Source organism: Dama dama, chromosome 21, assembly GCF_033118175.1.
Source record: "Dama dama isolate Ldn47 chromosome 21, ASM3311817v1, whole genome shotgun sequence".
Lineage (NCBI taxonomy): Eukaryota > Metazoa > Chordata > Mammalia > Artiodactyla > Cervidae > Dama > Dama dama.
Window position 1 is genome coordinate 60,900,515 of NC_083701.1, and position 12,141 is coordinate 60,912,655.

Consider the following 12,141-nt stretch of genomic DNA (forward strand, 5'->3'; position numbering starts at 1 on the left):
TATGTTAATATTTAATCTTATTGAAGGTATTGGAGACTACTGTTGAGTCAGCCAGAACCTGAGAGCTAGGATCCCAGAGGAGAAAACTGCAGAGAGGTGGGTTGATAGTCAGTGAGCTGCTTTCCCCTGAAGCATTTGCCATTTCTCAACTGGGAGCAGAGGATGGTGATCCCAACAGAGGCACATACTTAAGGGCAAAGAAGCCTGCACAGCTTTGGGCAATCTCATGATGTTAGAGACACAGAAATTGGTGTTTAGGGCTGCAAAGGTATTCAAGACTAATGGGAAAACTTGCAGAGAGTAGAGAAGCAAGAGAAGTGAGTCAGACACAGCAGTACTCCTTCCTAGGTCTTCGTCAGATTCTTAAGCCACACAAAACAAGGACAATAAAACAGAAATACTCTAGAAAAATGATGACCAAATAAAAATGCTTGCACAAATAAACAAATATGAAAGAATTCTTTGCCAAAAGTTCCACAACGAAAGAACAATTAAACAGAATTCTTCTGGCAACAGGAAAAGGAGACCACGTGTAACTGAATCACTTTGCCAAATACCAGAAACTAATTCAACACTGTAAACCAACTACATTTCAGTTTTTAAAAAATGGTGGGGGAGAGTTCCATGTGCTATGCAGTAGGTCTAGTTGGTTATCCATTTTAATATAGCAGCGTGTACAACATTATATGCCAGCTTGGATGTGAGGGAAGGTTTAGGGAGAGTGAATATACATATATGCATGGCTGAATCTGTTTGATGTTCACCTGAAACTATCACAACATTGTTAATCTGCTAAACCGCAATATAAAATAAAAAGTTTAAAAGTAAATAAAATTTAAAAAATGGTGAGGGAATTCCCTGGTGGTCCAGTTGGTTAAGAAACTGCACTTCCAACTCAAGGGCCCCAGTTTGATTGCTGGTGAGGGAACTAAGCTCTCCCATGCAATGTAGCCAAATAAATAAATAAATAGTGGAAAAGCTCTTTCATATTCTTAGGTAGGTTTATTCTTGAGTATTTTATTCTTTTTGTTGCAATGGTCAATGGGATTGATTCCTTCATTTCTCTTTCTGATTTTTCATTGTTAGTGTATAGGAATGCAAGTGATTTTTGTGTATTGATTTTGTATCCTGCCACTTTACTAAATTCACTGATTAGCTCTGGTAATTTTCTAATAGTATCTTTAGGGTTTTCTATGTAGCGTATCATGTCATCTACAAACAGTGAGAGTTCTACTACTTTTTTTCCAATCTGGATTCCTTTTATTTCTTTTTCTGCTCTAACTGCAGTGGCTAGGGCTTCCAAAGCCATGTTGAATAACAGTGGCAAGAGTGAGCACCCTTGTCTTGTTCCTGAACTTAGAGGAAATGCTTTCAGTTTTTCACCTTTGAGAATAATGTTTGCTAAAGGTTTATCATATATGGCTTTTATTATGTTGAAGTAGGTTCCTTCTATGCCCATTTTTAAAGAGTTTTTATCATAAATGTGTGCTGAATTTTGTCAAAAGTTTTTTCTGCATCTATTGAGATTATCATATGATTTTATCTTTTACTTTGTTAATATGGTGTATCACATTGATTGACTTCCATCAACAGATGAATTGATAATAAAGTTGTGGTACATATATACAATGGAATATTATTTAGCCATGAAAAGAAATGCATTTGAGTCAGTTCTAATGAGGTGAATGAACCTAGAGCCTATCATACAGAGTAAAGTAAGTCAGAAAAACAAATGTCATATTAACACATATATATGGAATCTAGAAAGATGGTACTGATGAAGCTATTTGCAGGGCTGCAGAGGAGACACAGACACAGAGAACAGATTTGCAGACACAGTGAGGGGAAGGCGGCGGGGGGGGGACGAATTGAGAAAGCCGCATGGAAACATATACATTATCATATATAAAACAGCCAGCCAGTGGGAATTTGTGTATAAATCAGGGAGCTCACACCCGTACTTTGTGACAACCTAGAGGGGTGGGATGGGCTGGGAGATGGGAGGGAGGTTCAAGACGGAGGGGACACATGTATGCCTGTGGCTGATTCCTGTTACTATATGGCAGAAACCAACACAATATTGGAAAGCAATTACTCTCCAATTAAAAATAAATAAAGAAAAAAGAAATCAAACACAATAAAAAAATAATGGGAAAGGGTCTCAAAGAAAAACAGAAATAAAAGAATGAAGAGCAACAGCAAGGGTAAATGTAAGGTTAAATTTATAAAAGGAGGTAAAGCTCAGTTTTATGAGCATTTAGTTCAAATCTTCCAATTTGCAAAACGGCTAACTAGTATACAAGAATAACTGGAACTAATAATATAAGAAACTGATAAAAATCTGCTACTCTAAGGGATGGTAAAGATGATTTTCATTTTCTTAAATATTTTCTAAAAATCTCCCTTGCGTATCTGATGCAGATGTGAATATTAGTGGGTGGGTATTTTTAACTGCAATATCTAACAGTAAAAATAAAAATATATCAGTTGAAAAGGAGGTGGTCCTGGGAATTCTCTGGTGGTTCAGTGGTTCAGACTTGGCACTTTCACGGCTATTGGCCTGGGTTCAATCCCTGTTGGGGAGACTAAGATCCTACAGGCTGTGCAGTGTGGCAAAAAAAAAAGAAAAGGGGGTGGGTTTCTTATAGGTGCATGTGAATCAACAATTATCTTGAAATTTAATTAAAAACAAAATTTAAAAATAAGAGGCAACATGGTGGCAGTCACTTATATAACTGTAATATTACAAGAATCAATATTTGTGGCTTAGGATAGAATTTCTAAAGACAATCCTGTATATGTGGATTTAAAAGTTCTGTATCTCAACTTTGAAAGTAGCAAAGAATTACTTTGATAAGTAGTATGAGATGACATAAAAAGTAACTTGAAGGATGAGAAAGATACTGATGTTATGAATTGTGAAGAATTCAAATAAAAGTTTCACAAAACATGACAGATATGTCTAAATTATATGTTACTTTTTAAATGCATGTTAAACAAAGTAAATTAACAAAAAAAGTATCAACAGATCATTGATTCTTTTGGCTATATTCAAAAAATGTTTACCTATTCAAGGTGGCCCAAAAGCTTTAGTTTATGCTTTCATATTCTCCTGGGGAAATTGTCCTATATTGTAATCACCTGGTATCCATGTATATGTGGTTAAGACATAGCCCAACATATCCTACATCTCGTGGTTTGCTTAGCATCCCTGAGGACATTATCAAAGAAAAGTGCTTGGTCCTCCAGGAAATTGCTCCTTTAAGAGAAATAGGGCAGAATTCTAGAAGAACTTTATTTCGTGCTGATGAACACAGGGTGATGAATACTTAGGTTTAATATTATGTTGATTAATGTACTCACTGGTGATTGGTTAACAGTCTCTAACTTCTCTGAAGTGCACTGAATTTTGGCCAAAGTGTTCTGGGTGGAAGTTCTGGGTGGCACCCAGAACTGCCTCTTGCTCAGCAACACTGTAAGCAAGCTCAGGGTTTGGTCCGGCAGCATCTATGAGAGGAAAGGCAAGGCTCTCTGCTCCAGTCATTCAGAGGCTGATGAGTGAAGTCATTTTGGAGGGCTGACTCTCTGAGCTGCGATGGAATCAAATTCAGACTTGCGGGGCTCTATATTTGTCTTCTGGCTTTTATTTTCCTAAAGACTCTGCCTTTAAGGCTTCCCTGGTGGCTTGTTGGTAAAGAGTCTGCCTGCAATGCAGGAGAACCGGGTTCTATCCCTGGTTGAGGAAGATCCCCAGGAGAAGGAAATGGCAACCCACTCTAGTATTCTTGCCTGGAGAAGCCCATGGACAAAGGAGCCTAGTGGGCTACAGTCCATGGGGTTGCAAGAGTCGGACGCGACTTAAGAGACTAAACCTACCTACCAGCCTTTGAGGAAATTACACAAGGTGGCCCCAAAGGACATAGTGGCACGCCTTTGAGAAGAAGCAAAAATAAGAGAAATTCTTAGAGAGGATTGCGGGCTGAGTGCCCCATGCAGCATCAGGCAATGGCAAGTTCTTAAAGGGAAATCACTGTTTTTCCAGACCTAAGGAAGCCCAAATTCACCAAGAAACCCTGTACCTTAAATGCAGTGTGTGAGCCACAGAAAAGAAAGACTTGAGGGGACCTCACGGAAGGCTGGAATGTGGGCATCCCGGTGGGGATGAGTGTGGACAGAGGATCAAGGCAAGAAGGGTTTTCCAGGAACTAGGGGTCAGATGGAGACAAAGACCAGATCCCCCGATCCTCGATTTCCTCATGAGAGATCGCACAGATCCTCTTCTGCAAAATCCTCCTTTTACAATGGAGAACACCAAAACCCAGGGGTCAGGGACACGGCCCCAGGCTTCCCACGGGGGAGCAGCAGCCCAGGAGGAGAACAGGGGCTTCCCCGGCTGAGAGTCATCGTTCCTTCCATGACACCACCCTGTCCTTTGGGAACCATGTGAACAACAGATTAGAACTGATTGGCGCTAATTGTTTCTGTTCACTCCTGTCACTAGAATATATGACCTCTGTACCAAGATAAAAAGAACAATCTAACTAGGTATTTAGAAAATTTGGAACTCAGAATTTGGAGGTCAGATCCCGGACAAGGCTCTGCTCCTGACCAACTAGGGAATTATTAGGCTCTTTTGAGATTCTCTCTCCTTTAGGACAGAGGGTGGCACACTTCTGCTGGAAAGTAAATAGTTAGGCTTTCCAGGCTAGACAGTCTCTGTTGCAACTACAACAGCGTCTCTCTACTGAGCTCTGCTGAAGCTCTGCTATTGAAGCACCAAGGCAGCCAGAGACAAGACCTGCAGGCGTTCATGTGGCTGCCTGCCAATTAAATGTGACTGTGTGCACTTGAATCTCATAATTTTCAAGTGTTATGCAATATTATTCTTCTTTTGGACTTTTTCAACCATTTGAAAATATGCAGACAGTACAAAAATAAGTGGCATGTTGCGGTGGGACGGGGGCGGTGGGGGTGGGGGGGAGCTCCATTTGGCCCTTAGGCTACAGTTTGCCAAGGTCTGCTTTGGAAAAGAACTTGAGACTATCTGCTTCACTTGACTTCATTTCGAAATGTTGCACAAGGAAATATTGCCTAAGAATAGGGAAGCCCTGGTTTGACCATAGTTTGAAAAACAGTGATCTAGAGAGTTTAGTTATACACATGTAATTAATGCAAACCAAGATTTTAGTTGTAAGTGGTGTGACATGATGAAAAATGAATGTAGTTCTAGATTGCTTTAAAGAGACAAACAGCATCCAGGGGACAAGAAGAAATGATCTCAATATAATCTCCAACTCATGTGGTTCAGAACACCTGTACTTCTGCGAGCCAATTTTAAGGAGACCAATAACAAATCTGGTGGTACCCCCTGGTGGGGGAATTAAGATGTTGAGAGGTAAAACGACATTTGAATGAGGAGGAAAGGTTGAGACTTATGCAGAAAGAACTAGAGCCAAAGGATATCAGTCAAAAGAAGGCAACATCAGTTCATCAAAGTAACTTTCTGGAGCTGGAATTGTCCAACAGTGTCATGAGCTGTCTCCTACAGTGAGAATATTCAGAATATCCCCATCACTGGGAACATTCAAGTAGAAGCTGGCTGACCACCTATCAAGGATGTGGTATATTGTGCTATATGGCCTGGGAATAGGATCAGCTAAACGACCTTGAAGGTTCCTTTCTGGCTCCAAAATTCTAGGAGTCTACACAATGAGTTAATGAACAGAAAAGCACTATGCAGTGACTTGATGCCCAAGACACTGGGAGCCTTCAGCGCCCCTGTGTAAACCCGCTCGTCCCTACAGTCCTGAAGACAGTGACAAGGTTCTCAGTCTCCTAGCTCCCATCTAAACCAGCCTCGCCACTAGCCCAGGCAGCTCACTCCCCAGCATGATGGATGTGCGGGGGGTAGGGCGGGGTCCAGGTAGCACTGAAAGGAGGCCAGGCTGTCTCCTTGGCTCCTGCCTGGAGCTCAACTCGATCTTGTGTTGGGGACAAAGATTTCAGTAACTGGATTGGCAGTGAAAGGGTGGAATCAAAGAGATGTACCACTTCAAAGGCAGATCATAGGAAGGAGAGAGGGGTAAAGAGAAACTTGGGGACTTCCCTGGCAGCCCCCAAGACTCCGTGCTTCCAAAGCAAGGGCCACAGGTTTGATCCCTGGTTGGGGAAGATCCCACATGCTGTGAGGTGTGGCCAAAAATAAAAAAAGAGACGAGAAACTTGGAAGGAGAATGGTACTCCCCAGCCTTCTCCCAAACAATCCTCGGAGTCAAGCCTTTCCTAGCTCTGAGTCTGGGGCTGAAAGGACGTTCCCACTCCCTGTCTCATTACCCTGTGCTTGGAATCCCATTTCTACTGACAGGAACTGACTTTGGGTGTTGAAGCAAAAAAGCCTGAGTGTCTTACCCTTCTCGTTCATCATCCGTGTTGTAATACACCTGTGGAACAAAACAGCAGACTTACTGTAGGTCAGGCACAAGAAATGGAAATATATCACGTGATGCACAGACTTTCCTAAGACATTACACTGTCTCTTAAAAAAGACAAATCTGTTTAATCATTTGTGTGTGTCTCATACAAATCTGTGTGTGCCCAATACAAATTTACCTTTTCAACAGTCTCCTTGGGTAAATTCTTAGATGTTAATGAACTGAAATTAGAAATCTAACTGTTTCTAGCTCAAAGCAGTCTGATCAAATTACCTATAGCCCAAAGCCAAACCTTGCTTTAGACATTAAGGACATATTTTAGCAAGATCTAAAAATCATTGCTTAGAAAGGCCTTGGCATAGGGCCTGTAAGTAACCAATCCCATCCAGTCCACAGAGGAGCTGATTCCAGACCAGTATTCTTTGGTAAAGAGAGGGAAGCAAGTTCCAGAAAGTAAGCCCAGGCCTTTGTTTATTTCCCAAAGGGACTTGGGCTACCCTGGTCCCACAACCACAAAAATCTAGGAGTCAACTATCTTCAGGCCAGGAAATGTCACCTAGCCCTAGGAGGTGTTTCTGGCTATAGGAGGAGTTCTAGCCAGAAGGGAAAGAGACTTCTTTAGGTAGTCAGCATGGCAACGGGCCTAATCAGATTTAAAGACATTATGAAGCATCCTTGTTATGCAGCTCTGGAAATCCAGAGGGGGAGCTGCTGTGTATGTTAAGTCCTCTTCACCCAGTTATTTATGGCAATTAATTGTGGGCCTTTCAAGAGCTTTAACTATGTGCTTCAGGATCATTTTCATTTGGGTGAAGAATGACACTGGTTAGTATCCAACATTCACACACTGAACTTCAAAAATCACCTCTGGGTTCCCGTCCATTTCATCAACGGCCCTGCCACAGCCGCCTGTGTGAGAAACAGCCGTGTGGAGACCGACACCCTCCGCGTAAACTTTCTCAAAGGCTTGTGCCAGTTTCCAGGCTGCCACCAAGCCCGGACTTAGTTATACGACAGAGATCGTTGCCTGGAACTCTCCGGGAATGAGCCATGCTAGTCATTAGCTGAGGTTTCCACGGGGAACGTTTTCCTCTGAAACTTTTTAATGTCTATGGTTGCATTGTATCCTTTCTTCTTAAACACGAGGCAATGAAGGTAAGAAATTTCCTCCCCATGCCCCAAGTTTCAGGAGCATCGGAGCACTGGTTATGCTCATGATGGACCGTTTATTTAGATGAATCCAGGGGTACCCACATAAGCCGGGGAGCCTGGGCCATAGCACTGGACTCAAGACTAGATTCGGGGGAAAGTGCCTGATGCTGACTTGGTATTTCGCTGCTTTCTTGAAATGTGGCATAAATACATCCGCCCTGCCTCACCAACCAGGCCGGATAATGGACAGCCCTCTGCGAAGGGGACTGGTGATCCAGAACCAGAAGCAGCCTTCTCCTAAGTGTCCTCCTGGCTTCCTGGGCAGCTCTACTGCACTGTCCCCGTCACCGCCCCGCACTGCCACTTTTCCTCCTCCTCGCACAGGCTGACCCACTAGTTCCTCCTGGTCGGCCACAGTGCTTAACACACAAATTCAATTTTTACACAGTGTTCTCAAACTTCAGAATACATAAAAACCATCCGGAGAACTTCTCATAAATGCAAATTCCCAGGCTCCCCGTTGGAGATTTTAATTTGAAAGACCTGGAATGAACCTTGGGAACCTGAATTCTTATCAAGGACGCCTGTGATTTGGGCGGAGGTGGTTCACACAAGCCACAAGTCAGGGAGACGGTTCTTGAAGGTGTGAGGGAGAAGGGATGTCCTCCCTGGGTTCGGGTGCCTTGAGGAAGGCTGATAGTTGCCAAGTACACATGGTCCAGAGGAATGATGCCTCTGCATCCCACAATTTCTCCCAAGCTCCTCTATCACTTCTCTTCAAGGGTTCTTGACAAAAGGCACCATGCATATCTGGGCTTTAATGCGGGGAGAGGGAAACTAAAGACCTCCACTGTGCCTGCACGCTGGGTTCATGCTATTTCAGGGGAGAACAGAATCTGACTCCATAGCGGATCTGTTTCTTTAACTTTTGCTTCCCCGTTGCTTTTGTTTACTAAAAGTCCTGCCTGGGGAACCCTGCCCCTCTGTCTGAATTTTACAAAAAAAGAAGATATTAACACAACCTGTCCCCATCCCACCTCCCCACCATCCTCCTCAGGCTGGCCATTCCAGGAGATACTTGCAAGACTTATGACCTTTTTATTTTACTTCCTCACCTCCTCACCATCTCTGTTCTATAAAAGAAACTGGCACCCAGGCCCAAAGAAGACAGTCATTTGGAGATACTAGTCTGCCACCTTGTTGGTCTGCTTGCTTTCTGAATAATGTTGTATTCCTTGCCTCCACATTCCTTGTCTCTGACTTACTGGCCTGTAGTGCAGGGAGCAGAGTTGAACATGGATTCGGTAACAATGCCCTCCTATGAGTTTTTGATAACCATCTGGTGAATATTTCAACCCACAAGTGAATCAATGAGACAGTGAGGGGCTGGGGGACATGTGGGCTGACAGTGAAAGCTAGCTGGCTGCTTGTTCTGCAGCTGAATGGCTGCCACGCGGCTGACTTTGCCAGGTCCATAGCAGTAGCGGTTACTGAGCATCACACCATCACCTGCCTTCCTCCCTTCCATCCCTGCTCCCTCATGGGGGAACCGGGCCAGCTCGTGAGCGGCCACAGCTGGCTCTCATTTGACCTGTCGAAGCTTGCCAAGCCCTGTCCCTTGCCCACTTCCAACATCACAGCACTGCCCTCTTCCCTCCTGCCTCTGGACTCATCCCCCAAGACTCCTAACTTTTCTAAGAACAGGCAGCCTTTTCTGACCGGCTACTGCGGCTGCTCTTTTCCTTCAGCCAAGCATGTTGATCAGCCATGGGATATTCACGCACTGACCCAGTGCACAGAAGAGTGTGTTCCTTTGTCACCCCGGGCTCAGCAGGCTCCCTCACTGAACCCTACATTCTGACTCCACAGCCACAGGGAAAGCCTGAGGCTCTTCAAGGACAGCAGGACTTAAACTTTGCTGATACCCCAGGGGACGCTGATTGGGCTGCTTTGCAAACTGCTGAAACCAACAAACGGCAAAGACTACACTTTCCTTCTGCTCAGCCACAGGCTAGGAGTCCTGCTCAGGACACAGAGGGGGCAAGTGAGGCCAGAGACAGTCACGAGCGGTCACATTTGGTCCGTTTTCCTCTTAAGATTCATTTACAGCTTTGCGTATGTTAGGGAAATCTTGCCAAGAGAACAGGTCAGCCTGTCAGCTTTGACATAGGGTTAAAGCCAGAATCATACTAGTAAACGGTGAGAGCAGTTTAACTCAATCATCCCCTCTCTCCTAAAGGTGTGACTACCTAGCTTCAAAATATATCATGTATTTACAAAGACTGTAAATACACAAATCACCATGTTTTTGGGAATTAAAAAATAAAATTAGGGGCTGGCACTCATGTCTTAATAAATCATAATGTTCTTCCTTTCACCTTTGCGTCTTTTTCCTATCAGACAAGTAAGACAAGATGAGAATGTTAAACTTTAATGTAAGGCACTCTAAGGAAAAAACTAGGGGATATTCTGCTACCCATATTTAGTTGGTGTTAAAAACACCAACTAAAAAGTTCTGGTTGTATTACTGTTTTGTCTCATACACAAAATAAAATGGAATAGGGGCAAAATATTCTCAAGAAAGTTAAGCCAATAATGATTTCTGCTCCTAGACTAAGGTCAATTCCAATGAATATCTTAACACTAGAATGGAAGAAAAACTTGAATGTGTCACTGTGCACCTCTTTCTCAACAGAAAGACAATTCTGGCTAATGCTAGGGAAGTAACTTTTTTTAACCAATTTTAATTTATCACATAAAATAGACAATACTAAGGACATTACAAAAAGAAAAAAATACATATCCACCTCTTAATACTCATCAACTATTACAATTTTTCTTGTAACATCTTGCAAAAACTCCAAATGAACTTTCAGGCCAACCCAGTATTTGGAATCACAGTGTAGACACAAATGAATATTCTACCTTTTCCCCACTGAACATTATCATAACTAGTTCCTATGTTGCTACATAGTTTTCCTAATTATAATTTTAGTGGCTGCATAACATATCATTAACATGAGCTACCATAAGGAGCTAATTATTGGATGTTTATGTATTATAATATTATCTCTATAATTTCACTTGTAACTAGAACTAGAAGACAGGAATTATCTTTTAAAATTTAGGCTTGTCTACAATCTCATTTTTATTTTGGTTTAAAATAATTTACCTATTCAACAGTAACTGTCAATTTACTAAGAAAAAGTTTTTAACAGTTTATTTATTCAGAGAATTTTCCTCTGAAGCAACTTTCCAATGGGTGCAGTTCAATTTCCCACCATTAGATGGAGCCCTATTGCATCATGAGGATCCCACAGAACAAAACTAACAAAACTTGCCTTACAGGTTATCAGCCTTCTTACTTTCTTCCTCTTTCATTGCTTTGTCAACACTTCACTATTATCAGCTCACTCTCACCTTCCCCTTAGTAAGTTGGTTTCCTCTCCTGAGACATTCCTTTCTATAAAATTACATTTTCTGTAGGAACTGGCTGACTCTTGGTCGAATGCATGGGTTTTATTTTTCAGGTCAATGGCGCTGGAAGTGATGCTCTCTTAAGGCTCTACCTGTGCAGGGGATGGATGGCAGGTAGATGTGAGCGGGTCAGCCATACCTGTCCTGTCCTCTGCAGGTTTGCAAAGTGAACATCAGGTATGAAGAGGACGGGCTGGGAGTGCAGATCAGGCATCGTCTTGAAGTAGGTGATGTCGCTCTTCTTCTGTAACGGTATCGCTGCCACCTTCCCATCAGAGGCTGGACACGATCACAAAACCCATAAGTGCGAGGGCTGTAGATGACTTAAGAACTCTCACTTGTAAGCTCTAGTCTTGGCTAAAGTTCACGATTTTCTCCTATGAAGCATCCCAAATGCCATACGTGTGAACACACTTTAAAAGCCTCCCCTCTCCCATCACCAGACCAGCACAAAGTGTGGACTTGGGAGTGAGCACTCCTGAGGGGGTGCTCTCTTGCTCCTCTCTGCACCCTAGATTTCTTGTCTGGAGAAGGAGGATGTTGGTTTCTGGACTATTAGAACCTCGCTCCTAGCTCTAGTGTGATCACATGATTCTATTTCCCTTTCACAGGGATGGTGCACCCCATTGCCTTGGCTAGCCATAACTTGTGCTGCGCTTAGTCACTCAGTCGTGTCTGACTCTTTGCAACCGCATGGACTGTAGCCCGCCAGGCTTCTCTGTCCATGGGGATTCTCTAGGCAAGAATACTGGAGTGGATTGCCATGCCCTCTTCCAGGGGAACTTCCCAACCCAGGGGTCGAACCCAGGTCTCCCTCATTGCAGGCAGATCCATTACTGTCTGAGCCACGAGGGAAGCCCAGCCATAACTCGGACGTGCATATTTTACCTGCAACCCACTTCTTTCCACCCATTCCTCGGGGGACCTGGCCTGGCTGAAGCCCACCCCCCTTCGCAGTCACACTCACAGTTGTTGCACTGGGTTTGGGAGGCCTGGCCTTTCCCCTTCTTCCTGTTCTGCTTCCTCTCTTCATCTCGGATTTTTCTTTCTGCTCCCTGACAGGGAAAAACAAATGCAGACA

At 43.3% G+C, this 12,141-nt stretch overlaps 1 protein-coding gene across 4 annotated transcripts in view; it reads right to left on the minus strand.

Moving 5' to 3' along the window:
- GRHL2 (grainyhead like transcription factor 2) overlaps nucleotides 1–12,141 on the minus strand; it is a 165,881-nt gene that overhangs the window by 21,002 nt on the left and 132,738 nt on the right. For all 4 annotated transcript variants that reach the window (XM_061123656.1, XM_061123655.1, XM_061123654.1 and 1 more), the window contains exons 10-12: nucleotides 12,028–12,115; nucleotides 11,200–11,339; nucleotides 6,409–6,440 (exon numbers count right to left, since the gene is read on the minus strand). In XM_061123656.1, coding sequence (XP_060979639.1) covers nucleotides 6,409–6,440; nucleotides 11,200–11,339; nucleotides 12,028–12,115 — 260 coding nt within the window. The remainder of the gene's footprint in view (nucleotides 1–6,408; nucleotides 6,441–11,199; nucleotides 11,340–12,027; nucleotides 12,116–12,141) is intronic.